The sequence below is a fragment of the Prinia subflava genome, chromosome Z, assembly GCF_021018805.1.
Source record: "Prinia subflava isolate CZ2003 ecotype Zambia chromosome Z, Cam_Psub_1.2, whole genome shotgun sequence".
Lineage (NCBI taxonomy): Eukaryota > Metazoa > Chordata > Aves > Passeriformes > Cisticolidae > Prinia > Prinia subflava.
In genome coordinates this window covers 48,797,685-48,824,881 of record NC_086283.1, presented here as the reverse complement: position 1 = coordinate 48,824,881, position 27,197 = coordinate 48,797,685, and the positions used below count along the sequence as shown (strand labels likewise).

Genomic DNA, 27,197 nt, shown 5'->3' with positions numbered 1-27,197 from the left:
CAGGTGCCACGGCCTCGCCGCTCTCGTTGGCGAACGAGGGGGGTCCGCCCGCCGCGGTGCTAGCGCGCTTCGCCGAGCGCTGTGGGGCGGCGCGGGGCTGTGCGGGGCGCGGAGCGGGCAGTGCCGGAGGGCGGTGAGGGGCGGTGCAGGGCGCGGTGCGGGCAGTGCCGGAGGGCGGTGCGGGGCGGTGCAGGGCGCGGTGCGGGCAGTGCCGGAGGGCGGTGCGGGGCGGTGCAGGGCGCGGTGCGGGCAGTGCCGGAGGGCGGTGCGGGGCGGTGCAGGGCGCGGTGCGGGCAGTGCCGGAGGGCGGTGCGGGGCGGTGCAGGGCGCGGTGCGGGCAGTGCAGGGGCGCGGTGCGGGGCGGTGCCCGCGCGGGACGCGGCCGCCCCGCGGCTCCGGCAGGGCGCGCGCAGGCGCCGCGCGGCCGCAGCCGCAGCCCCGCCCGCCCGCGCGGCAGCCCCACGTTACTTTGATGGACAGCTCGGCCTCCCCGCTCTCCTTCCCGCCGACCTTCCCCGCCCCCCGCGGCGCCGCGCGCCCCGCGCCCTCCCATTGGCCAGCTCCGAGCGCTCCCGCCGCTCCTCCACAGAAACGCTGCCCAGCGAAAGGCGAGAGGCGGCGCGACTCCGGCGCTCGCCATTGGCCCGCGAGGCCGCGGCGCGTCACGGGCCCACGTTGGCGGCGGGGCCGGCGATTGGGCGGCCGCCCCCCCGCGCGGCGGCGTGGGCGGGGCCGTGAGGCTGGTTAGCCGGCGGAGTGTGAAACCGCGTGCTAATGTAAGCGGCGCGGGCGAGCTCGGCGTGTCCAGCTCGGCCACGGCCGCGCTCAGGTCCCGCCGAGCGCCGCCCGCCAGGCCGCCGCCTCGGCTTCCCCTTGCCCTTGGCCAGCGCGGAGGGGACGGGGCAAAGGAAGCCGGTGGTGTTCCCGTCCGCTCGGGTTCGGATTTTTCAGCTGGGGAGAACTTTATCCTGGGTCGACAAGGAGCAGCGGGCCACCGCGGAGGAGAGCGAGGATAAGGATGATGCTGCTGCTGATGTCGCCGCGGTGTATCGCGCTCGGGGGGTTCTGGTGAGACACGCAGCTCCCAGAAACGCGCCCGCCTGTAGGAGGCTGTAGTGGTGCCGTCGCACGAAGGAGCTTCCCATCTGATTTAAACCTCAAACGGACGCTTTAATTTCTTTCTTTCTTTCTTTCTTTTTATTTTTATTTTTATTTTTATTTTAATCTTTCCCAACGGGGCTGGTTGCTTGGACGCTAAGGCCAGCGAACATCTTGAGGGGTTTGCTTTCCTTTTGTCCTGGGGACTTCTCTGCAACTAACGGAAGAGTCTGTGCTGCGTGTGTGGTACCCTTGCCTCTGCCCTCCAGCGTTTCGTGCATGTGCGATTGGAGCTGCTCCGATCGGGGACGGCTGTGCAAGAGCCCCCGCCCGCCTCCTTCCTCCTCCTCCTGCCTTCCTCTCTTGTTCATCGCTCCGCGTCTTGCCGGTGGTTTGGCCCCTGCGCCGACGCCTGGGACCAACGCGTCCCTCCCTGGAGACTTTCTTTCGCCCCCTCGGCTTGCCACAGTCCCTCCGCGGACACTGCGACCCGCTCGCTCAGGCTGGATTTTCCCCTTTTGACAAGGCGCAGAAGTGGAAAGAGGAGTCGCCTCCGCTCGGGGTTTCCGGCGTTACAATCGCATCGACCACTTGCGAGTCCGTGAAGGGGATTATTCGCTCCCGCTGAGGGGCGGCTGTTGCCTCCCCCCTGCGCCCCGTCGGGTCCCGTCCCGCCGCGCCCGGGCGTTGCGGGCGCCGCCCGCCGGTCGAAGCGCCGGCGAAGGAGCGCGGGGCGCTGGTGACCGTCCCAAGCGCGGCCCGTCCGCCTTTCCCAGCCACCTTCAGCCCTCCTTGGAACACCAGCAACAAAGGACGCCGCGGCTGGGGGATGTCCCCGCGGCGGGGGCACTGAGTCGCGCCTCGTCCCGCTGCTGCCCGCGGCGGCGAAGGGAAGGCGGCCGGCGGGTGTCGCCGCTCCTGTCCCCTTGGCGCACCGGGTGTGAAGCCGGGGCAGGGCGGGGAGTCTCGCCGCGAGAACCGCGCTGCCAGGGAGACCCGCCGCGGCTGGAGCCATGTTCCCCCAGAGCCGGCACCCCGTAAGTACGGCCTGGGCCGCGGGCGCGAGGCGAGGGCCGGGCGGGCCGCAGCGCACCTTCGGCTCGTTTGCTTGGCTGGAGCTGGGGGGGAGGGAGAGGAAGGCGCCCTCACAAGTTCATTCCCTCCGGAGTGGAGCGGCCTCCACTACTTTTTGTTGCGTGGGCAACTTACTTGCCTTGGGAAAGACGGCGGGGGGTCGCCGCCGGACCAGGCAGCATCCGCCGAACACAGCTCCCGGAATGGGGCAGGCTGTGCCTCCGCGATGGGGGTCGGCGGGGAGGAGCCGGCACGCCCCGCTTTCGTGTAGACGGCGGCGGCAGGAGCGGGTGGGTCGGAGCCGGAGCGCGGTTAACCTCGGCCCCACCGCAGATGAGGGACGGGAAGGTGGGTAACAAGTGCGCAGCGCCCCGGGGCGGGGGCAGACCGGGCTGGGCGCTCTCTCCATCCCTCCGGCCCGGCCGCGATGGGCAGCGCCGCCTCATTTTCCCCGCGGGGCGGCCGCCCAGTGTCTGAACGTGCATCTCTCTCCCGTGCCGCCACCGCACCAGACCCCGCACCAGGCTGCGGGCCAGCCTTTCAAATTCACCATCCCGGAGTCGCTGGACCGCATCAAAGAAGAGTTCCAGTTCCTCCAGGCGCAGTACCACAGGTGAGCGCCGGCGGGCCGCCCCGGGACCAGGGGCTGCCGCCCGGTCCCCGGCCGGGCGCGGGGGGCTGCAGCGAACGGGCGCGTCCAGGCGGTGGCGTGCGGCGTCGCGGCAGAGCCCCGCCGAGGGACCCCGCGGGGCCGTGAGGGGAGCGCGGGGCCTTCCGGCGGGACGGGGCGCGGGCAGCGGCGAAGGCTGAGCTGTGGAAACGGGAGCGTTCGGCACCTCCGTGCGTTTGGGAAAACATAGTGTCTTGGGAGCCCGTACGTGGAGGGGTCATTAAGGTGTATCAAGAGGAGACCTCCGCCAGTTCTGTGGCACAGGGCGTTAAGGAGGGTACTTCTCATGTTTGCTCATTTGTATGTGGTGTTAATGCAAAAGTTAATAAAACTCCAGCGTCCTGTGGTTAAGAGCCAGGGACGACGATGAAAACACATAAGCACTTAGAATAGTAACACAGAGTTTACCAGAATCCATGGAAACTGTGGGTTGTGCTCCTCGTTGCTGCTCTGCCCTTCAGAAGTCCTTTGTGAGTGTGTGCTTGCGGCTGAGATGCTTTCAGAGATTTAGGGTACGGGTTCTTTCTGACCCTGTACATATGTTGTTAAGGAGCGTTAATCTTCCTTGATTCTGTACTTACATGCACCTGGAATATTTGGAGACAAGTAAAAGGTTTACAGGTTTCCCAGTCAGAAATTGCTTGGTTTTAGTTCTACGTCTTCCTTTACCTATGATACTGTAGTCTTACTAAAAATCATTAACTTACTTAAGCTATTTATTGCTTAAGAAATACATTGTAAACTCTAAACTTCCGGTTTTGTAGTTGTAAGTGAAAAATGCTGCTTGAACACTACCTGTTCCATAGGATGCTCACAAGTATCATTTAAAAAAATCAGTTTGATGGAAAACAAAGGGAACATTGAGGTTCTCAGTGAAAGTAGTCACAATTATATCACTGTGAGCAAGACTATGCAAGTGCCAAATGCAATTTATTTTTGTTTATGGAACGAAAATGGAAGAGAAACGTGCCGGTAAATGGTAGTCAGAATTACCAGTTCTCAAGCACTGGGCAATGTAACATTTGCTAGAATGTATTTAAGATAAGAATTGTACCCAAGCTGTAACTGTAAAAGTGAATGATATTACTTGACAGTCATTTACTAAACGCTGTATAGAAAGAAATGCCTCTATTTTTTTTTTTTTTTGCTCTTGAGAAATACTTCAGAGAAATTCAGATCCTATTCTAACTTATAAGTTGTAGCACTTAGAAGCAGCTCTTTGTCAAAGTATGAAGAGTGGATATGTGTAGGTTTTGTAGACAGTTCAGGCCTCATACAGCACCCATGAAATGTTCTTTAAATTTCTTCTTGGCTTTTTTACTTCAAGTATGAATTAAGTATTTCTATATTGCAAGTTAGTTTATGAGGTTTTTTAAATTGTGAGCTTCTGTCAAAATACAAATAGGGAGGGTAGATGTCAAAAAAAATGACATGTTACATTAAAGCATGATCTATTTTGTAGCCTTAAATTGGAATGTGAGAAACTGGCAAGCGAAAAGACAGAAATGCAGAGGCATTATGTGATGGTAAGTATATTTGGCTTTATTTTAGTAAATACCTCCTAATACAGTGTAAGTCAGCATAAGAAAATAATATATGCTCATTTATTTGCAGTATTATGAAATGTCGTATGGATTAAACATTGAAATGCACAAACAGGTAAGACATTTTGTTTCCTAAGCCACAAAATCTGCAGTCTGTCTGGTGTCTTTAAATGTAGCTGTGCTGTTTATGCTCGGGTGACTGTATCGTGTCTGAATCAATAGCCTGATTTGTAGCCTGATTAGCAGACCTTTGCCTACCTCCTGTCAGATGAGGTGTAGATTAGGTTAAGCAGCAATCCATTTTTTGGTATTGGTCCTGAAAGACAGTGGAATAAATAGGAAAGATCTTGTATCTGTGGATTTAAAAATGCAGTCCAGTACTTTACAAGTTTGGGGTTTTTGCATTGGATTTTTTTTGTTTGTTTGTTTTGTTAGTGGTAGAGGCTCTGACATGTAGAACTGATCCTGTAGCTGTGTAGCATATGTAGTCATAGTTACTCAAATCCCTGCCTTATAAAGGTATGAAGAGATTAGTGACTTGGAAAGCTCTAGTTATGACTATGAGTTTGCAAGTTCCCATAAAATTCACACTTATGGCCACTATAATGGTGAATAAAAAGAGTATTGAACTGGAACAAGACACTAAGGACCTCATGAGAGAAGAAAAGCTAAATGATTGCACAGCCCAGAGGACCCTCAATTGAGTAGTCATTGTCTGCCAAATAAAGCATTAATGGCAGGGTGTAAGTATTCTGTAGATATGCTGACATTCACTTTTTCATCAAGATGCTAGTACAATAAGTCTTTCAGAAATCGATGGCCTCTTAAAAAAATTATCATTAGATGAAGTTGCACAGTTGGACACATTTCAAAGTGCAACAATACAATTCTTTCTTGATGTGTATGTGCTATTTCATCTAAAACTCTTGTTTCATTAAATTAAAGAGCATGGCTGACCGGCTAGGGCACAGTGAAGAAATTGATTAGTTCAGGCTTCAGATCTTCAGTATATTCAAAGACATTCATTAAGCAAGTGAATTACGGAGTTGAATTTTGCTTTTGTAAATCTGAACTCTTTGAATTTTTTTTTTTGGTGTTTGCTTTGTTTTCCCTAAAAATATCATTCTTGGTAAGGTGGCATTGTAATTTTGTGATAGCTTTCTATCTGCAAATCTAGTTAGGTATTTAGGGTTTTGGAGGTATGCTTGTTTCAATTCAAAATGCCATTAAAAGGAGTCATATAATGACAGCCTTTTTTTTCTTATTATTTTTAAAATAATGCATAAAATAGCCAGATGGAACAGCAAGCTTAGAATTTGACTTGATTCTGTATTGTAGCTTAACTAATTTTTTGTGGCTTGTGTTTTAGAATAATGTCAGTTTTTCTTTGAGGTGACTTTTCATAGCTTTGTGATTCTGAGATTTTTTTTCTTTGCATTTTTTCTTTTCAACAACTTCTTGGCATACTGTAACCTGTGACAAAGCCAGTATCTGTCTAGGAAGCTCATTTGCTGAAAAATGGATGTTATTTTCAGGAGGTCTTTGAAGAGAATGTGTTATTTCAGTTAGTCTACTAGAAATTAACTTTAGGTAAAATCAATTAAACCCACAGGATTAAAGTGGGTGAGAACTAAGGTTTCCACTTTGACCTTAACATATGTATAAAGGTTTAATGTTCTGTGTGTGGGGCAATTAGAATTATGTACTCAGTAGGCAGTGATACTTCGGAAGCTTTTAAGATTTATGACAGAGCATTATATCTGTTTTATTTGTAGTTGAGGGCAGTAATGCACACTTGCTCTGTGTGTGCTGTTAAGAAAAGAATAGGCTTTTGAAGGTATAAATACATTTCTCTGGATGTGAGTCTCAGATACTGTGTTTTTACATATTAAGTAATTTGAATTTCTAGTAAAAGTAGCACCTTCATGTTCAAGGCTATTGATTTAGATGCTTGCAGTGAGGGTGCCAAATGGTGTTGCAGTTCAGTATGTAGGTGGCCTTAGATTACAGGAAGAAAAAAAAAAAAAAAAAAAAAAAAAAAAAAAAAAAAAAAAAAAAAAAATAGCCCAACAATGACATTCTTCTGAATTTCTACTGCCAACGATAAGTTCTGAGGAGGCTTTTGACAGATAGTAATCATAATTCTTATTAACTGGTGACGTCTACCCCCAAGGGTGTAGCCAGGCTCAAATTGATGCTTTTTGCTGGCTGATCACCAGCATGGCCTAAGTGCTCATTATGTTGTAGAAAGGGCCTTTGGAGCTCTCATTACATTTGACAGGAATTCTCTCTAGGGAGAAACTGGGCATTAGCTAGACTCCTGACAGGCTGAAATTATTCCTGCTTTATGGCTTATAACCAAATGCTAGCAAGGCATCATCAGGGGAGACGAAAAATTGTCATTTCTGACAACATCTTTGTTACTGGAAAATGCAGTGATGGGGAAACTTTCCAGTGAACAAGCTTTAACATTTTTAAGGTCTTCCTCCTGTTTGGATGCTGTACTTGCTCTGTGTGAAGGTCTTCAGACTGGTTGGGCTGCTGTTAGAAAAACAAAATTACACTGCAGCAGAGCTTATTTATGGAGTGTGGTGTGTACATCACTGTTAAGGTACGGTCACTTAGATAAAATGAAGTACTTGCAGTTAGCCTGCATGTAAATGAGTTTGAGTTCTTGTACTGATGGATTTGTGTCAGCAGTTCTGTCTTCATTTAATTTAGTAATCTAATTTAACTAAAATAAAGTTAGTCAAGACTTGAATGTTGTTATAAACGGACTTAAATGAAGTGAACTTTGCATACACAAACAGCTGTACTGGCAGAGATTTTCACTTTAGTATGTTGCATTTAAGTCCAGAAATGGCCATGGAGAGCTTCCCTCACAAATCTAGCTGTGGCCCTTTGCAGTGTTTAACTGCATGATGTGTGTTTAAATCAAGGTGCTGCTGCATTTCAACTTGCTGGCTAAATAGTGGTTAGGAAATAATCCTTTTGACACATTTGTGTCTGGTTGAGATTTGGGGTTGTTTGTTTCCTTCTTTTTTTTGTGTAGGTTTTTAAACTTCTCTAACTTAAGAATTCCAAATAGTTTTTCTTAAGAGCATGTTTTATGTAAACGCTTATACCATATTCTTGGAAATTATTTTAAGATGAATAGTTATTGACCAAGTTTTGCATTCCTGAAACAGAAACAACCACCTGAGGATTTGTTTAGGTAGATGTGGGTTGATTTAGATGTTGTTTTCATATGTGTCAAAACAGAATGAATAAGAACATTATATGGTCTTCAGTTTCTTTTCTGTGTTATACTGTCCAAGTGAGATTTTCCCCAGTGTGACATCTGTGGCTGGCAAGGCAGATGAATCAACTGCTAGTGCCAAGATGAAGAGTTGGTTGGGTGTTAAAAATCTTGCTGTACTTAGAGTTGCTGCCTTTGACTCCTAGGGCACTGTGTCTTTATTTTTGCCAGTTCTGCTTGTCATCTGTCACAAGCCAGAAAACAAGGTTTCCTGTGCATTTAATGTCTAGATTGGTTAGGTGCAAGATTATCTTTTGTTCATTGGCAGGCAGCCACAGGAAAAAGAAATTCATCAGTGCTGAACCGAGTACTAGACTTATAAACTACTACAGTGTCTAGGTTTCTGCTATCCCAACAGTTATGGCAAGGTTTCCTTTTCTTTGGGTGGTTCTTTTTTATCTCTGTGACCTGCCTGGAGGCAGACCTGTCATTCAGGAGCTTGCCTGTTGTAGAAAAGTGTACAAACTCCAAAGCTGCTTTGCGTTAACCAGTTTTACAGTTAAACAGTTGTGTCTGTTTTATCTCGGACTGTTCTGTGGAATCATTTCTAATGCTTCGTGGCAAAGGACAAAGTCTTCTAATGATATCTCATTAGAACATCAGTCTTCAGGAGAGGGTTAAACAGGAGGGAATTAAAGAGCTTAGTTAGCTCTCTGCAGCTCTTGAGTAGGATGGCTTTGCTGTTGAAAGGGATTTAAAGATAAATTAATTTTCTTTTTCCTACATTTTAATTATTGGAATGAAAAATTCCTTAAGGTTTTGGTGGTGTGCCGTGAATATTTCAAGAGCATTTTACAGTTGGCACAGCCACAAAAGACATGCAAAAATTGTTTCTCTTTAAAAGAGAAAACGGTAAGATTGATTGTGACAGTATTTTTCTCTGAAAAAATTGTACTTACTCTACAAATATTTGGTTTCTAAATGAGTACAATTGTGTCAGCAGCCTAGCCATTTCAACCACAAATGGAGTTGCTAGTTTGAAAGAGGAGAAAAGACTAGAGTAATTACATCAACTTCTGTGACTTTTGAACCATGTTTCAAGCTCGAGGCCAACATTATTGTGAAGGAGTTATCTGACAGATTCAGGGCACTGTGAAGTACATCTCCATGTGGCTTTCACATAACCACGTTGTCAGATACCATCTATTATGTCAACTCCATATAGAACTTAATTCAAAAGTGTGTCACAGTGTAAACACTGTACATACGTTAAATAGTGCCTGATCATCTCTCATTTTGGACTTAGTCTACCAGATTTCTGAGCTGCAGTGAGGAACACTATTCCTACCAGCTACATTGTTAAACTTCCCTTGCCTTGCTGGAGCTTGCCTTGCCTCATCTGTTGATATACTTTGTGTATCTGTTCAGTTGGAGGGACGGAAAAAAAAAAGTCCTGGTAACTTTTGGAGTAAAGGGAAGAGTAAGAGGGGAGATTCTTTGTGCAATATCCTTTTGTCACAACAGATTCTGTGGGGAAAGCTTGATGGTTTTCCTCCTTCTGCTGGTTGTTATACCAAATCAAGCTGAGCATTTGAATTGCCTTTCGTCCCTCTCTAGTTAAGTGTTCGCAGCGAAGTGCTAAAATTGCAGTGTCTCCTGTGCAAAATGGAAAATTAGGATCCTTTAGGCTTAATAGATCACCACTAGCATACAGTAAAAGCCTTTAAAACCAATTTTGGATCAACTGGCACTTATCAGAAGACTGCACAGTACCTACTTTAAAAATGATAACAGCTTTGAATGGAGCTAATGAAATTACTTTTCCACTTGGAGTAAGATTTAGGGATATCTAATGGCAATTATGTTGAACAGTCCTATTATCACTTTCTTCATCACACTTCTTAGCTGGATTCTTAAGTGTAGGTATTTGAACAATGGTTGCTTGCATAGTTCCTCTGAGAACGGATAAAAACAAAGGCAGGGAGAATTCATAATTTTACCAGCATTTAATTGTCAAAACAGGTAGTTAACAGATTAGCCCTTATGATTACTTGGAGGCTATGGCTTTTAAAGTTCTTGAAAGTTGGTCCCATAGTCAAGCTGAATTTGCAACCTGTGTTCTTGTAAACATCAAATTTCTACTTAAAACGGCTTTCTGGAGGTAATAATTGCGTGACATGTCAGCGCAACACTTCCTAGTGTTTGACCTGCCCTTATTGTGAAGAATTTTATCCTTCACCAACTGGGAGTTTGCCTTTCCGCACTGGTGGCCATTGTGTGCCTTTTGTTTCTCTATTATGCACCTCTGAGAAGGAGATGACATAGTCCTCTCCATAATCACTTCTTTGTCAGCAAGGAGGTCTCATCTCCTATTAATGCCCTTCTTGAAGCTGATCAAGCTATTTTCTCCCTGGTATGATGTGTGCTCTGATTGCTTGATCATCTTACTGGTGACACTTAGAGACTTGCTCCAGTTTAGCAACATCTTCCTTCTTGCCAAACAGGGGGAACAGAAAGGGGAATAATTTCAAACAGTCAGTTGCTTATAGTCATTCTCCTGTGTCCCCACATGAGGTGTGCCCTTCATCAGAACATCTGTGTGGGGCTAATGCATATTCAGCTTCCTCTCCAGAGCCCTCCTCTGCAAAACTGCTTTCTAGTGTGTTTCCACCATTACTGTGCTGTTGTGGGGAGAAAATTATTCCTGATTTAGGACAACCTCCCCACCTTTGTTTGCTTTGAACCTGGTTTCCTGTCTTTATTTGATGACCACTGCTTCTCAGAACAGAAGCTATTGATACCTAGCAGCATTTTCAATGGAGTCAAAATGTTACACCTCTTGGAGCCCATCTGTGTTGACTCCTTTTCAGGTTGGGCAGTTCGAGCTTAAACAGTTGTGTAGCTTTGATCCTTTTCCTTGCTTTTCGTTCAACCTTTTTTAAATTTTAACTTAGACTTTTGAAATAAGGAAACTAGAACTATATGCAGTTCTCAGGATGCTGGTGAACCAGAGATTTGTATTACCACTTTTTCTGTTTTCTGGATGTTTTTTGTTTGTTTTCTTAATTTTTATTTCTTCTTTAGTAAAAGTTCCAAGTTCCTTTTGACTGCCATAAAATGCTGAACTGCTGGAGACACCTTTCACATTTGAGTTCTTGCTCATGAATGATAATTTCAAATTCAGGAACCATCATTTTATGTGGCTAGGGATGTCTGCTCCTAGTGTATGTAAATTTTGTTTATGTACAGTTATTTCATTGCCCATCTACTCCTGTAAGGTCTCTTGTGATTCTTTAGCTGTTGCTTTTACTTTTTTATGGATAAAATGTATTTCTATTTCCTTGCAGCCTTTGTATTTACTTTCTTTCTAATTCTTCTATGAAGCAAGTTTTCTTACTTGCTGCTTGCTGTCTTTTCCATGCTGATCGTATTAGTAAAACAGATTGCAGCAGAGACCCCTGGTGAAACTCCACCAGTGAACAGTTTCCGGCATAGTGCTGGAGGTGACTGAAAAGTGGATTAGAACTTGCTGAAATTGTGTTTAATCTTAACTAAATTCTAGTTAAATCAGGTTAGACTTAAAAATCACTTATTTCCTGAGGTTGTCTCTTTTAAGAAAGAAGCCCTAGTGCTATGCAAACTAACGAAAATCTCCAATAAAACTAAAACTTAAAATACTACAACCCTGTGAAATAATGCTATAAGCCTTTTTGATCTCAATTTCACTTGAAAGTATTGTGATTGTTTTCAAGTTAGAGATTTTAATATTGTTTCCATAGGTTTATATGAATCTTGACAGCATCAAGGTGGGCTGTTTGTGTTTCTTTTGTTTTGAGTGTTAAATCTTATTTCAGTTGTTTGCAAGCATACTTATTAAATACACTTTCTAGTTTGGCGAAATCAGTTCAGGAAATCAGTATGTTTGGTGAATGTCCCTGAACTTTTTTATAATGATAATATTCTGTGTCTCATGAGAAGTTGCAGAGTGTATTAGAAGAGTGTAGTCACTAATTGGGGATTGGCTAAGTTGCTCCCACTTTTTCTTTGTGTTCTTCAGAACATTTGCTCTTTCTGAACAAATTAGCACTGATGATTAAATTACAGATTAAAGTTATTTGAGGGGTGTTAGGTAGGCTTTGTGTCAGGGTTGTCTGTCTGGAAGTATTTTATACTTCTTACATGATCTGAAGAGCTAACTATCCTTTTTGTATATGTGATAACAAAACAGAAAATGTGGGCTAATTTGTGTTTTGTTTTAAGACTTGTTAGTTTGTTTGGAGGTTTGGATTTATTTTTTTTGTCTCCCTCCCTCAGCAACATGGATGTTCTTTTCTTCCTGCTTGGTCTTTATTTCTTTGTCTTGAAGCTTTTTGATGTTTGTGTAAATAGTTGGTCAAAGCAACTTACTTGTAAGGTTACCAGTCACCGTATTGACAAGAAGAGACACAATAGAAAACTGCATTAGGAGGCAAGCTGTTGGGATTTGCAGTAAATATATTACAGAACACAAGTGCATTGCCGATACTGCTTGTTTAGCAGTTTGCAAGGGCAATGGTAGTATGGATTTTTGAATTAGAAGGAAAGGACTGATCTTTCTGTGAGCTGGAACATCTAGTTGATGGCTGAGGATAAAATTGATTTAGAGAACAAAATGCTGCCATCTCTGTTTGTGCCATTTGAAAGGCTTCTATGGATTAGCAAGCAAAAACAAAAGATAGCTTTCATTTTCGAGAATGGGAGCAAGAATGGGTATGCTTGCTGAGCTGCATCTTGATAAGATATTAAGTCTATGAGAACCTGCTTTTGTTAGCTCAAGAAAAAGAAAGGACATCTGAAACTGGCTGAATTTTATGATCTGTGAAAATCTGCCTATTTATGGATTTGTTTTTTATATGTTCTAAACCCCTTGAAATGCCATGCTCTTTGCTTCAAGACATGATCTCAACTTTAGGTATAGAAATTTGAATTAAGCTGGGTAGAAGGGATGAATACCCTACATTTTCTTGGGAAAAATGACTTACAGAAAGATCATTCTTTTGTACTTTTGCTCTAACAGTTTCTATTTACAAGGCTTTTTGTTTAGTTAAAAAAAAGTAAAACATTTGTCTTCCTTTAAGGTATAAGGTCATTCTGAATTTCTATTGCTGTAACTGATAAGATTTCCAGCCATTACTTCTCAGACAGTAAACTAGGCTAGCTGTCTATGGCCTCAAATGGTGACTATAAATTGCCAGTTAAACAAATGCAAAATTTTCAACAAGACTTTTAGGTTGCTTTCAGTTATTTCTTCAAACTGAAATATGAGCTGTAGTACCACGTCGCTAGCAGGGACCTAGTGCTTCCCTGTGTCCTCCTAGCAGGATCAGCTATACCAGTGTTGTTGCTGATAGGATGCTTGTTCTGTTAGCAAAGACTTCAACAGTAGTGGCAACCCTCAAGCTCTTCAGGTAGCAGATTGCTTTTATGTCCTTACTGCTGAAGTGCTTCTTCAGTTACAATTTCAGTCTTTTCTGTGGTAACTTCAGCTCTTTACTATGCCTTTCCTTCACCCTGAATAAGGAGAGCAAACCATTCCCCTGCCTTCCAGAACCATGCTGCATACCTCTAAAGTCGAGTGCTCATTCTGTGAATGGTGTTGCCCAGCTGAAGTACAGTACTCCAGTGGAGGAAATGCCGTGCTGAGTAGCATAGAAGGTTTACTTAGAATACGGCTCACTGTGGTGGCAACCTTTTCTGCAACAGCCTGCTATTGACTTATGTTCAACTTCTGATCCTCTGTGACCAAGAGATTCATTCCTAAGGTCCATTATTTCCTTTTCTTTTATGTTCTTGTCTAGGCATGCTATGGGCCTTTATCCCTGTCCTTTTTACTTTTCAGTCCATTTTTCCATTCACTGTAAAGTGAGTTCTGAAGCTATTCTCCAGCATATTCTGTCTTTCTCAGCTTGAAACTCTTTGCAAATTGAGGATTAGGGTAAATGAAGAGATCTTTATGCTTGTTAGTGGGAAATACTAAAAAATACTGGACCTATCATGAATGCAGAACTTTTTAGTTTCAAAAAAAACCCCAACTGATTTTATCTATACATGGTTTAGTAATAAAGCACTTTTGTCCTTGTTCCCATGAAATTTTTGCTGTGCTGCGAGCGATGTTCATAATAATGCTATGACTGTCAGATTCTTAGCAAAGATGTTAACATCATCTGCCTCTCTTATCTGTAATTACTTTACCTTTTTGGACTTTGCGTAATTTTGATGTTTTCTGCTTAAAAATATTACTGAGCTGTGGGTTTTTATCTGTTTCACTTCAGTTTTTGTGGATAAAAAGGCTTTTTAATGCCTAAAGTTGAGTAATTAAGCTGTAGTTCTTTGCTCTTTGATTTGGTCTGTTATTTTTAGGCACTGTCCTCTCACAGTTTCCTGTCCATTTGACTTTCGAGGTTCTGCAAGGTGTCCACTAGCTGGTCAGTTGTCACTAATGTCTTTTGTGACTCTCCCTCACATTTCTTAGCTGTTTTGGTGCCTTGGAGTGGCTACCTAGGATAGAGACAAGACAAGATCAAGAGAATAGAAGTGGATATTTGTTAAAGGCCTTCAATAGGTACACCTTGGTAGTCAGAAGCCTCTGGGAGGGGCTACACCAAAGATGGACGATGGTAATGAGTTTTTCAGAGAGATACGAGTTTGGTCCATTTACGTATCAGGGATTAATTGTCTAATAACAGCATCAGGTAATGAAGTCATATCCACCCAACTTCCCCCTCCCCCCCAAACTCACTTTTGTTTATACTTTTCCGAGGTCTGAGGCAGTGGAGTGTCCTTGAGTTTCAGGTCTAGAGGAATTGTTTGGAATTGTTTTGTCTGACCAAAATGTGAAGACAGTAACTCACACTCTGTATGGAGTTGAGAGTTACACGCTAAAGCACGGTACGGGATTTGGAAAACATAAAAGCTAAAATCGTAAGGCATTAGTTTAAGCTGCAGTGTTGACCTTATACAACTAGTAATTTATAATAATTAATTTGTAATGATTCTAATATAGTTAGGATGCATGTAAAAAAGCATGGACTTTCTGGCCTTCTTGATGTCCCTTGACCGTATCTTCCCTTTTCTAAATGAGGGAATCAAACCTGACTATTCTAATCTGTAAGCAGAAGCTTTACTTGAGTTGTTTCTTATTACTGGCATGTATGTTCTTGTGCTGTATATGTTTATACTGCCTCTCTGGATTTATCTTCCACTTCATGTAGGCTTTCCTATTTGTGTCAAGTCAGTGAAGAATCTGGGATTTAATCTCTTGGCACTATTCCATCCTTCCCATTTTTCCTCTCTCTCTTCCACCTCCATGTGCAGATCTATTAACTGTCATCCATGTCCTTAAAATTGTTTCAAAAAGAAAATGTCGTCTCTTCATAATGCCATTTTGATCTCCCTCATCAGTAGCACATCCTATAAAACTGACCTTGCCAGTTGGGATATGCTGTTCTGAAGTTTACTTGGTTTTTTCATTTCCTTCCTTTCCCAATCATTATAAATTGCAGTGATTTCAGTCTTAATCAAATTTGTTTCTATTTGGACTGTCTATTGGAATGCAATTTAGATGGTCTTTTAACTATTTTTTCTATTCTGTAAGCAATAGAATATATTTAAAAATAATAAAATGGTAAGGAATTTACTGTCATGTTCCCAGAGTTTTGCTGAAAGATTTGTGTACCTTTTGCGCTACACAGGGAAAATATTCATTATGTTTACCTTCTTTGCAAATCCTATGTGGTGGGTAGTTCTGCTAGTTACTATCAAAGGAGTTGTCAATCCCTCTTAACTTGTTATTCATTAGTGAATCACCTGATGGCACCTAAAGCATTGATATGCGTGAGTGTTTAAATTGTTTTTCTGACTTGATCGATTTTTGAAACTGAGCTGTGAATATACTAAGTATTTTAAAATGGTGAAACTACATTTAGTATAGAGCAGTACATGTGGCTTAGTTGGTATGCTTAATTCAGTAGTTATTTCTAAAATCTAATTGTAGCACAGTGATTAGTTTTCCCCCTCCCCATAATTCAGACCCTTGTCTTAATACTTCTTTTTTTCTTGGATGGCATGTTTATTGTTCTAGTAAAAAAATTGTAGTCTTACTGCTGTTAGTCTTACTTGAATGTTGATAAGGACAGAACCTTGACTGGAAACTTCATTATTGACTTGAATACTGTATATGTATGTTCTTGGTTTGAGGAACTTTATGCTCTAATTTTTTAGAAACTGTTATTTCAGGTACTTCTCCAGCTGTCTAAGAAATTTGACTTTCTACTGTTATACCAATCAAGTGGCTCAGTGTGACAAGTACTGAAAAGATATTTGTAGAGATTCCAATGTGGCTTATGGGAGTGAGAGCAAAATAGGAAGTAGTTTTAAAAAATCATCCTAAACTAAATGAAGAGACACTGGTGCTCTTTCCTGGTAGGAGTGTAGCAGTTAAAGATATACTTTTTATGCTCTTTTATTTTTCTGTTCTCTTTGTCTCCTCCTTGTTACTGTGTAGTGCAGTGTTGCTCAGTTGTCCAGAGTAAATCAAGTTCTTAGTGACCTTAAAGATAATACTGCAAAGTGTGCTGGGTAATTTTGGAGACCGTGCTGCCTATAGAGCATCATAACAACTTGTTACAATGTAGTCAGATGAGAAGAGGGGAATTCATTGATAGCTGATGTTTCTCCCAAAAACCTCTGCTCCCATCTTGGTTCTCCTGATACTTTGGGCTGTTCTCCTACTGGATGGATGCCTCCTGTGAGTTTATTTAGCTCCCTGACGTAGTGGTCTACTAAGCTGGCCCTTTCCCACTTTGTGTTATAGTAATGTTTTCTGCCTGAATAGTTGTTGAGATGTTTGGCAGGTCTCTAGATGTCTGCAGTATGGTTCAAAGAAATTGTGTCCCTGGAGGCAAAGGTGGAAAGACCTTTTCTGGATTGGAGTCAACCTTTGATTTGCTTAGCATCTCTTGGACTCTAAATAAAGTGGGAACTCTGTGTCCTGGAAAACAGCTTGAAAGTAAAACAAAGCCTTGTGCTCACTTAAGAGATTTAAATACTTCTGTGTGTGTTTAAGGTTAGCTTAGGCTTGGAAACTAAACAATGGAACTAAAATTTAGATAAACACACTTTTTGTAGTTGTGAGTGCTTAAGCAAGATGGGCTGAAGTTAGATTAAAGGAGAAATGTGGTAACTGCCCTCTTTAGCCAAGTTTAAGAAGAGCCTTGACATAGTGAAGATATGCAAAAGGAGCACTTTGACATCCTGACAACAACAGATTCTTTGTTGCCAGTTGGCTATGTTTCAACAGGATTTACAGCTGTAAATGGGATGGGCAGTTGTGTACAGTGGTTCATTGAGAGTTACACAGAGCCTCTCTGTATTATTACAAAGCTTTGAAATTACACATCTGAAATATATCCAGTCACTTTACACTTGAATGGAATCCAAATCTGTAGTAGATATTTGGCAAGTGTAGCTGTTGTCTTGTGCATCTTATGTAGCTTATGTTTAAATTAATGTGACCTTTCTGTATTTTAAATGAACATCTAAGAGGATTCAGATAAAAGTAGTTTAGGTACTGAATTAAAGCCCTCTAAATTCACTTTGGAAACTATGTCACATTCTCTGGCTTTATAGTTTTGAATTTTTATTCTGTTAAATTTGTGCTACTTCTTCCTTTCCCCACTCCCACTTATGATATGGTGGTGTTTTGTTTTTTTTTATTTGCTAAAGATTTTTCATCCTCGTCTTCTGGGATTTTAATATAATCTTGTGGATGACTGATCTCACAATTAAAATGTGGGGCAGAAGGAAAACTGTATTTATGAATTATATGTCATGCTAAACTGAAGTTTATGCCCAAAGTACAGAGATTATTTTTGTTGCTGAAATGAATGCTACCCATTGCTTCTTGTCAGATTGAATATCAAGTATCTGTTGAGAATAAACCTTCCCATTCCATCCTATTGGTGAGAGTATTAGTGATGACAGTGTTTATAATTTAAAATACAGTTGGAAGGCTGACTTCCGCAGTTTGTCACAGGTTGGTTAGTACGGCAGTAAAGGGGAGATGGATGTGGCTACTTGTGCAAGTCTATTACTCAGGAGGCCTGTAAATTTGATTGGCTGCTGCAGTTCTTCCAGAATCATTGGATTTGAGAGCAATAGAAAGATAAGATATCCAATTACCCAAATGATTTGCAGGGTTAGCCAACGTTGTCATGGAAACGCAAGTTGGAACAAATTAAATTTTAAGCAATAAAATAATCTTAAAGCACGTCTGGGAACAAGAAAATTTGGCAGTGGCACTTACCTGAATTGAATCTTAGCTTGACACGCTGTTGTTTGACATTGATATACTATGGGGGCCTAAACTTTTAAAAGGTATGTTGCCTTTATTTTTTTTTTCTTTTGGAGCCATTGCCAAACTGAAATGTAGTGTATTAATTTTAAATAAAAGGGCATTCATAATATATGCATATCTCTGTGCTCAACCTGGATTCAATAACTGACGAATAGCAAAGTTCACAGAATGCTAGCCTTAATCATTTGAAGCTTTTGAGTGTTTAAGTTTTGAGATTTAATTATAACGCCAACATCCCCTCATCCCCTGAATTATTAGCAGCAAAGTTTTGGAGGTGCTAGAGTCTTGCTATAGCAAGTACTAACAAAGGACGCAGAAAGCTAAGCACAGTGAAATACGTCTTGTTCTTTAATTACTCTCTGAATGTGTGTGCTTTCTATTGTTTTTGAAGATCTTGATCACAAAAAGAATAAAAGCTTTGTCATGTAAGTGCAATGCTTGTTTCAATTATACTATTGGAAAAATTAAAACACTTAATGGGTATTAAACCTCAGTACTAGACTAAACTATACAGTTTCTTACTGCATTTCACTAGTCTTTGCATATTTGAATGAGTTCTGGGATCTCATCATCAGCAGGGATTATAAAAGAATGGTCAAGCATGTCCCATAAAGAGGGCTTTTTATTCACATGCCTTATAGACAGATGGAGATGAAAACTAGGCTGAGGTCAAGCCATTTGCAGTATTCTCATAAGCTTCGATTTTCTTCCCATCCCCACCACAGATAGTCTCAAATGATTCAGTAATGACCAAAAGTGCAACATTGACCTTTCCTCCCCAGTGGATTACTGTGTTACACGTTGTAAATGGCAGGAAGTCCATTTTGTCCTTCCAGGAGGAGTTCAGTGTTGTACTTGGCTTTCTAAGTCTTGAAAGTGTAAGCAGAGGCAGAGTGCTTAAGGATTACCTTCTAAAGCTTTTGTGAATGTGTTTTAACAGCCTTTCTGTGCAGTAAAGGCCGATTCTCTCATTCTTTTGCTTGAAGGGAATGAATTACCAAGGACATGCTGCTTTGGTATCATCAAAACTCTGGAGTTTTTTGCTTTGCTTTTAATCATGTTGCTCCTAAGTGGTATTTTTCTGAATTTATTACAAATTTGATTTTCAAAATTGAATCAAAACAATAGCATAAATAAAAATGTAATAAATAAATACATAAAGCTGTCCTTCAAAACTGATGATAGAGTGCTTTCAGAACTGATGTAGCTTTGTGATACTGGAAGTTCAGTGCGGGAAAGAATAACAAGCTTCTGACCTAAAATGGACGTTTTAGCTAACCATTGCTTTGTAAAATAAAGTCTGGACAGCTTTGGTGAGTCTCAGCAATAATAATGGAGCAGCTGTTGCAGCACAAGTGATTGCTAAAATAATGTGTTGTAAGATTTAATTTTTGTCTTAAATCACCATGGATGCTATAGCTGAAGTTACTACTGGGATATGTATTGGTAGACAGTGGTTGGAGCAAACTCGAAATTACTCCTATGAAACCTCTGAAGCTGAAGGGGGATTAACTAGTTCTCAGAGGGAATCTGTGTTCTTCACTCAGAAGTTAAACTGCTGGTTCACATAAGCTAGGACTTCTTACATTAGAACTGAAATACACATGGGTGTTTGTTATGCTGTGAAATAGAATTTGGATACTTATCTTATTTTTCTTTTTAATTTCATTGCAAAATATGTAGTTTTCAAGAAATTGTCATGATTTAGGTATGATACCTTGTGTGGACCTTTGGAAAGTACAGGCTATCAAAAGGCAAAATTATCTGGAATAGACTATTGTAAAAGAAAACAGATCAATACTTTTTTCTAACAATGCAGAAGGGAAAAAATTTCAATTCTACGAACAAGCTTCAGTCCATTGTAAAATGCCTTATTTAAATGAGTATTATATTTAGTAACTAGTCTGGCTGCTTTGTTCTTTGTCGTTATGTTAAGAATTCACTTTAACAAGTGAGCTAGACAAACTTAAGTACAAACACTTGAGTTTGGCAATGGTTAGGTCAAAACATTTAAGTCCTTAACTGAATGGAACAGAGGCAAAAAAAATTATGCAAGAGAAAGAAATCCGTCAGCTCAACTTAATTTTACAAAATGCAGCTGAATTCCTTCATGTTAATTTTTAATGATACTTCAGAAAGAAGGGTAGCACTTCAGTGAGGGGTCTGACAAGCTAGTCATTTGCAAATAAATCAAAAGACAACCATTACAGCAGCAAGAACCAGTGAATGATGTAGTTTTGTTATTCTTTGATGGGCCTCACACTCAAGTTCTCTATTAAAAATGAATGTATTCAAGAGGCTCTGCATTAAGAACACAAACAATTAAGGGCACTTCAGATGCTTTGCTGAGAGCTGCCATAGAGCTCAGAGGACTTCGAGAGATGCAGGCTTCTGTATCCTGCTTTACCAAGGAGCCACAGAACATGGGCAATTAGCCCTGTTTGTCTGTGTTTGAGCAGCTTTGTGCAAAGTTTCCTTTGTTTATTCACCCTTAGGACCTCTCTATATGTCTCAAGATTAGCAGTTAGGTAATAGTTATGTTTTATTCGAAGGCTTCTAGAAACAGGAGATAAGTACCTTTATTTTAAGACTTACAAATTCATGAGCCCCAGGTCTGGGAGCTTACTCTAATGAAACCAGTTACTGATGTCTAGTCCTGATTAACAAAACTGTCCTTGACTCTTTCAAAAGGGGGTTTTGCCTTCCAAAATGAATGTGTATACACTTGCAGGCACACCAGCATGCATGCTCAAGGGTAATTCACCTTAAAAAGCAAATATGCATTGTCTATTGAACTGTTGCATTTACATTTAAAGTAACAAATATCCCTTTTTCTTAATTCTGAAAACAACCTCTTGCAACTCTTGATCAGCAAAATTACATTAGTTGTGCATTAAAACCTAACTTTCACAACTTGCTAGACGACAAAAATATTTTTAATGTCTTTGTCAATTAAAATATTTTTTACTTAATATTAAAGGGAAGCAAATAGGAGGTGCATGAAATTGCACAGTAGATAAATAATTTTAAGTACTTTAAACATGTGTGTGAAAACTTAGACAAACTGCTTTTTAAATGCAAGCAGATTTCTTTTATGATTAATAGAAAAGTCATTTTAATTTGCAGTGTAGATATTTCTTGATTGGCACTTGTAACAACAGCAAGAAATCTAAAACTTATTTCATGGCATGTACATTTAAGGTTTGGATGAATTAAGGTTGCTGTTCATATATGGTCACCAATGCCTAATGTTGGTAAAGACAAACTAAGAAGAATATACATTTTTTTTGTATTCTGATGCTAAATCAGGTATGATAATAGTGGGACAATAATTTTAACAGAAGATTTGTGTGGAAAGGGCAAAATCTGATTATTTTAGAAAAATAATAATTTTTAGAAAATAAATGAAAGAAAACATCTAGCGGATCTTCACTGGAAGGCAGTTATAACCTGATGCACGTGAAACTGCATTCTTTTATCTTACTGCTTGATGTCATGTATGCTATGTTATTACAGTGTAGCTCAGATATTTGGGACAGAAAAATCCACTAATATGGACAACTTGCATGTTTTACAGACTCTGCTAAAAATAGGATTGCATTTTATTTTCTTATAGAAACAATAAGGACATTTACCTCAGAATAGGGAAGCTTGTGTAGACCATACAGGCCAAAGAACTTTTCAGTAGACAACGACTGAGTTCCTTGCTTTTATTCTTTCTCTATCCCCTCTTGTCACATGCTATGATTCATGCTTGTTCTGCCTGAAAAACAAAGTTAATCCCATTGGTCTAGGCAGTTAAGTCCTTGGATCTTAAACATCTTAGCTAAACATCAGCCAAACAGACTGCTATGCAACAGAGTACCTTTCCATGTTGTACCATGTCGTCTGGAGAGATATACTAGATATGTGGAAAAATGCCCATTAGTACATGTGGTTTTTTGTTTTGTTTTCTTTAACAGAGAAATGCCAACAGATTTGGTAACAGTTACATCTTACAGACAACCAGTAATAGTTAAGCTGGTAACTTCATTGTTATTATGTATGTAGTACTAATACTGAAGGCTAAACATAGAATTATAAGTGTTTTATGACTGCGGCTCAGACAGAATGGAAAAGAGCATTGTGATACTCCGTGGAATGATACCTATTCAGTTGAGAGTAGAGATATGTTCACCTGGTTGCAGAGGCTAAAGATTTCCTGTAAAGCAACTGTCACTTCACTGCCCTTAGTTAAGGGAAACCTTTTAATCCTAGGAGGAAACCATCCCAGAACTTCCTTGGAAGCTTCTGCAAAACGTTATAGAGTGGGTGTGTCAAATATCAGGCTTCGGTCAGTGGTGTGGAGTGGAGTGCTTCTTGTCAAGAGAGAGGAGGTGGTGTTCTACAGGTCTGGATGCCATCATGAATTTTCCCTGTGTCTGTCAGAGGTTGGGAGGGAGATGTTAAAGCTTGCTAATTATACTTAGATCCCAAATCACCTGAGACGTAAAGCTAGAAGGTGGGTTTTGTATCTCAATTGTTATGTGACTGATGTATAAATACCAACATATCACAGTGTCTTCTTAAAAAAACTCAGAATTATGGGAAGGTTCAGGAAAAGGCTTGGCACAGAGTTAAAAGTTTTAGTCTGTTAACAGTCACTTAAGTGAGTTTATCTTCGCTCAGCTTTAATACATGCCATTTTCATAGAAGGCCTAATGATTCACAGTAGTGACTACTTGTTTCTTCTGTCTTAAAATATTCCCAACTAACCAAGAAATACCTTTATGGGTTAATTGTACGACAGAGATTGACAGGAGCTGTTCAGTGTCTTTTAAGCTGTGTTCTTGTCTGATTGCTGATTTTGGTTTTGTGCAACTGTGCTACAGTGACTGAAATAGCTGTTTTTAAGGAAGACTGAGAAAATTGTGTAGGTACCTTGAGGGTTAATTATTATAGCATGGGCAGATGCATAGGTCTGAAAGGCTGTAAACACAGATAACACTGAGTAATGAGAGAAAAAGATCCCTTTACCTTACCAGGAATCCAGTGTTTAGGTTGACATACCAAAATGAGAGATACAGAAGTACAAGATACATAAAGCTGTTGAAAAGTGGGACTCAGACTCTGTGCTGCTGTAATCTCTGTTGGTTTCACTGAAGGATTGTTCTGTTCTTTACTGATTCCTAATTGTTCTACTTTGTTCTCTTTCTGCTTATGGTTTCACAAATTTGGTGTTATAGACAATCACATTTTTTTAATCTTATTTTTTTTTCCATGTTTGCATTATTTTAATTGTCTTTCAATATAGATTTTAGAAGTCTGTACTCTGTCTCCATTCTTCCTGACTTCTGTTTTAGTATTTCTTTTGTATTCCTGATGGTACATTTCTCGTTTTACCTTCTAATAGACAGATAAAATTGATCATGAAAGTAGCATTTTTCTTCTATGCCTGTTGCCTTCATGTTATGCTGCTTGATAATTTGAGTAATAATAAATCTACCTTTTAAAAGGCTTCATCTTGGAGTTAATGGATTTCAAAAATGCTCTGCTTATTAATGAATTATTACAAGGACCAGATTTGTGCTTAAATGTATATACAGATAAGGTGCTTTAGACATGGCAGATGTCCTAGAATAGCTAACAAAATTGCTTTCCTTGTCTGGGCTTATGTATTAAGTATTTATGTTTGGAGTAGTCTGAAAAATGGGTAAATTTTTTGTTACTTTTGTCACTGTCTGAACTTAGTCTAATCCTATATACTAGTTTATATATGTCAAAGCCCCTAAAATGCAATTTTTTAATCAAAATACTTTTCCTCTATAGACAGAAATCGCGAAGAGATTGAATACAATTTGTGCACAAGTCATCCCATTTTTGTCTCAGGAAGTAAGTAAAACTGTTCAGCTGTTAAAGTGCAATTATGTTGTTTTTCTGTTTGCAAATTAGCTAGTTTTAAGATGTTAATTTTATCACAATACACAAGTGTAAGGAACATCTGTTATAGCTGAAGTGTGCAAACCCCCTGCTAATTGATCTAAAAAATCTGAGTTCAAACTAGTGACAACGGCTCAGCCTCATTCATTTCCTGAGGAGAGTGGGAGTCTGTAAAATAGTAGTGATGCAAGAAAATGCTTTCATTTCTAATCATGGTGACTGTTTATTAGATATTCAATTATCAAGTGTAGATCTAGTGAAATAAGCTTGCTTGTGTTCTCTACATAATTTATATCAAAGGTGAGGTTTTTAGCTCATATGCAAAACACTATTTAAGTTTGTAAACCTACATTTGGTTGGAATGGCTGTGATTTTAGCATGTTGTGGGCAGCTGGTGTTACATTTTGAAACTTGGTATTTTCAAACACTACATTTGTACAAAGAGGATTTGTAATTCTTGATTTCAGTGGTCAGTTTTCCCTGTTTGAAATTTCAGTTGGTTTTGCTATGTGGGTACAGAGGCTATAAAATGTTAAGATTGAAACTAATGTAAAGTTGACATTATTATCCTGTCAGCTCAGTTAAAAATGATTATTTGTTTGCCAGAAAACTAATAATGAGGGGATGTAGGGCAAGAGATAAGCTGGCTGCCTTCAGGTCTCTTCTTTCCTTTTGAACAGGTGAAAAATAGGTCATTGTTACCTTTTACCTGCATAAGATGTCTTGTAATGGGTAGTGTGGGCTTCTGCAGACAGAGTGGTTATTGAAGTATTTGTGAACCTGGTTTGATAGGATGTGGTAATACCTTAACACAAATTCCTCCTTATACCCCTTCTTCTTTCAACAGCATCAGCAACAAGTGGCCCAAGCTGTAGAACGTGCCAAACAAGTGACCATGGCTGAATTGAATGCCATCATCGGGGTACGTGGCCTTCCAGGTCTACCTCCTACAGTGTGTATAACTTGCTTTCATATCTTACCGCTTTGCTGTTTTAAAAATAAACTTAATGTTTTGATATCTAACACTGCTTTTATGCCCAGTGTTGCTGAAGTTTTTTTTGCTTCACACAGATTTTAGCAGAGATAAAGGTAATGGTTTACTTTTTCAGAACATAATTTTGTCCAGCAGTGCTGCATGTAATGAAACTTTTCTGCAAGAAATATAGTTTTAGGAGAGATGCTTGTTTATTTATGGGTATTGTATGTCAGTTGAGCTAGATACTTTTTTATCATGCTTTTTGTGACACTTGAGTTCTTGGAGCTTATACAACTATTCATTCTTCTTTCTTTCCCTTTCTTGTGAATCTTTCATGAATTTTAAATTAGCAAGCTACTGAATAGAAACTTCACTTGCTTTTGAAGTAGTATTAATTGTCTGACACAGTGTTCTAATAGCCTTTCACCAAGAATGTGCTTTTAAATATGCTAAAAAAGTTAATACTACTTGCTTGTGACTGGTTGTCAATCACAAGTCATTTGCTTTGTATTAATGAACTTTTTGAACCATACATTCTTTCCACTGTATGAGTTCATTTCCCCTGCCACTAAGTCTGGAATATTTCTCATGTTTTCTGCCCTTCCGACTAAGTGAAAGAAGTAGCCGAAACAAGAACCTGTCCTTTCTGATTTTATTCATAAGTGAGCGCCTTGAGCGGATTCAAATTACTCATTTATCAATTTATGTTAATTGCTTGTGAGAAGATGCCCTGCTGGTCTTTATAGTTCCCTCAGACACTTTGTAATGATAATTAGACATGCTGCTGTACGGATTAACAGTGCCATAGTCCAATGACGTCTACAGACAATGGAACCAGTTAATCCATCTGTGCTTAAAATTACATCCCAACTGGAGATGGAAAAAAAAAATAGGAATGAGGGAGGATTAAAAGAATGAGCCTCAGCTTGAAAATGCTCCTTTCATCAGTTTCTCAATTGCAGATCTGCAGTCGGTTTGCCTGTGGTAAGCTATTGGCAGTCAATTAGGTGAAATAAACTGGGAGGGTGACCTTCATTTCCTTTTAATAGCTTTTCCTCCCTGAAATGGGGAGCTTCAGTGGATTTTCAGCTTAAATTTTATTCAAGCTGCTTTATTACACTTGACAGATTAGCTTTGCATAAACATACCCCCCCTTCAAATCTGTGCTGTTTTTCCTTCATATCAAATTTTGACTGTTACTTAGTTGATTTGCTAATCACATCTTAGAAACCCACACAATTACATCTGTATTTGTCAGAATCTCCTCTATGCTTTGCTTGTGTAATGAATTAGTTTATGAATACCTGATTTGATCTTTGAAATACACCACATGTACATATGTGGTATTCGATTAGCAAAGATTAGCGAACCGTACTTTCTTGCATTTTTTAAAATAAATTGCTTCTTAAGGATAAAAATGGTATGAAAAACCCTTTGTTATGAACCAGTTTTAACAGTTTATGCAGTAAAAGGAAACATATTAAAACACATTATAAAAGATTCTTACTCGCCTAAAGTAATGCTACTTATACAAACCAAGTTTTGCTATCTCAGGCATATCATCTGCTTCTTTTTAAAGTCTACACAATACAGTCTTAAAAGCCATAGGATCTACAAGTACCACATGCAATTAAGAACTTAAGGGTTTTTGGGGGAGCAGGAGGGAAGCTCTTTGGAAGCAGGAATAGTAGGTTCTGTTGTTCTTGTTTTATAATTATCTAAGATTTACCTGAAGAAATAATTTCATATTGAAGAAACAATTTCTTTTGAAAAATTTCTGAGGGATGCCATACAAATCCAAAACTGTGAATGAGGAAATTAACATGCTGGGCACAAAATTTGTTTGACCACATAGATGCATGCATTTACAATGATGCCAAAATTAGATGTATGTCCCAGTGATCTTTTTCAGTCTTATTAATCAATAGTTAACCTTGTGCCACACAATAAGTTTCATGCTCTGACATATGCTTGGTTTTGTTTGAAAGGGATGGTGTATGTCCTGGAAAATCTGAATAGCATAAAATCAGGCTGACAATTCAGTGGACCTTTGCTCCCCCTCACTGAGCACTCAGGGTGTCAGGCCCTTTCCCCAGAGGGGAGGACACATCAGAAGCCTGTCTGTTCCTACAAGCGGCAGCTGCACTGAGGGTGAGCACGGCACAGTTTGATAGCAGCTGTCAGTATTGTTCAGGGGCCCGACCTGGTGTAAAAAACAATGAAAGGCCATGCTGCTAAAGTGCAGTGTCTTTCAAGATAAGAAAAGATATAGTAATTCAACGGTT

At 40.5% G+C, this 27,197-nt stretch overlaps 1 protein-coding gene across 2 annotated transcripts in view; it reads left to right on the top strand.

The window, feature by feature from the left end:
* Nucleotides 1-760: 760 nt before the first annotated feature.
* The window catches only part of LOC134564674 (transducin-like enhancer protein 1), an 81,783-nt gene continuing 55,346 nt past the window's right edge, over nt 761-27,197 (top strand). Inside the window, exons 1-6 of one of the 2 annotated variants that reach the window (XM_063423695.1) lie at nt 761-2,135; nt 2,685-2,785; nt 4,305-4,368; nt 4,457-4,501; nt 23,826-23,888; nt 24,784-24,888. In XM_063423695.1, coding sequence (XP_063279765.1) covers nt 2,112-2,135; nt 2,685-2,785; nt 4,305-4,368; nt 4,457-4,501; nt 23,826-23,888; nt 24,784-24,888 — 402 coding nt within the window. In that variant the 5' untranslated portion in view covers nt 761-2,111. The remainder of the gene's footprint in view (nt 2,136-2,684; nt 2,786-4,304; nt 4,369-4,456; nt 4,502-23,825; nt 23,889-24,783; nt 24,889-27,197) is intronic. The other variant, XM_063423696.1, reaches the window with a different exon arrangement.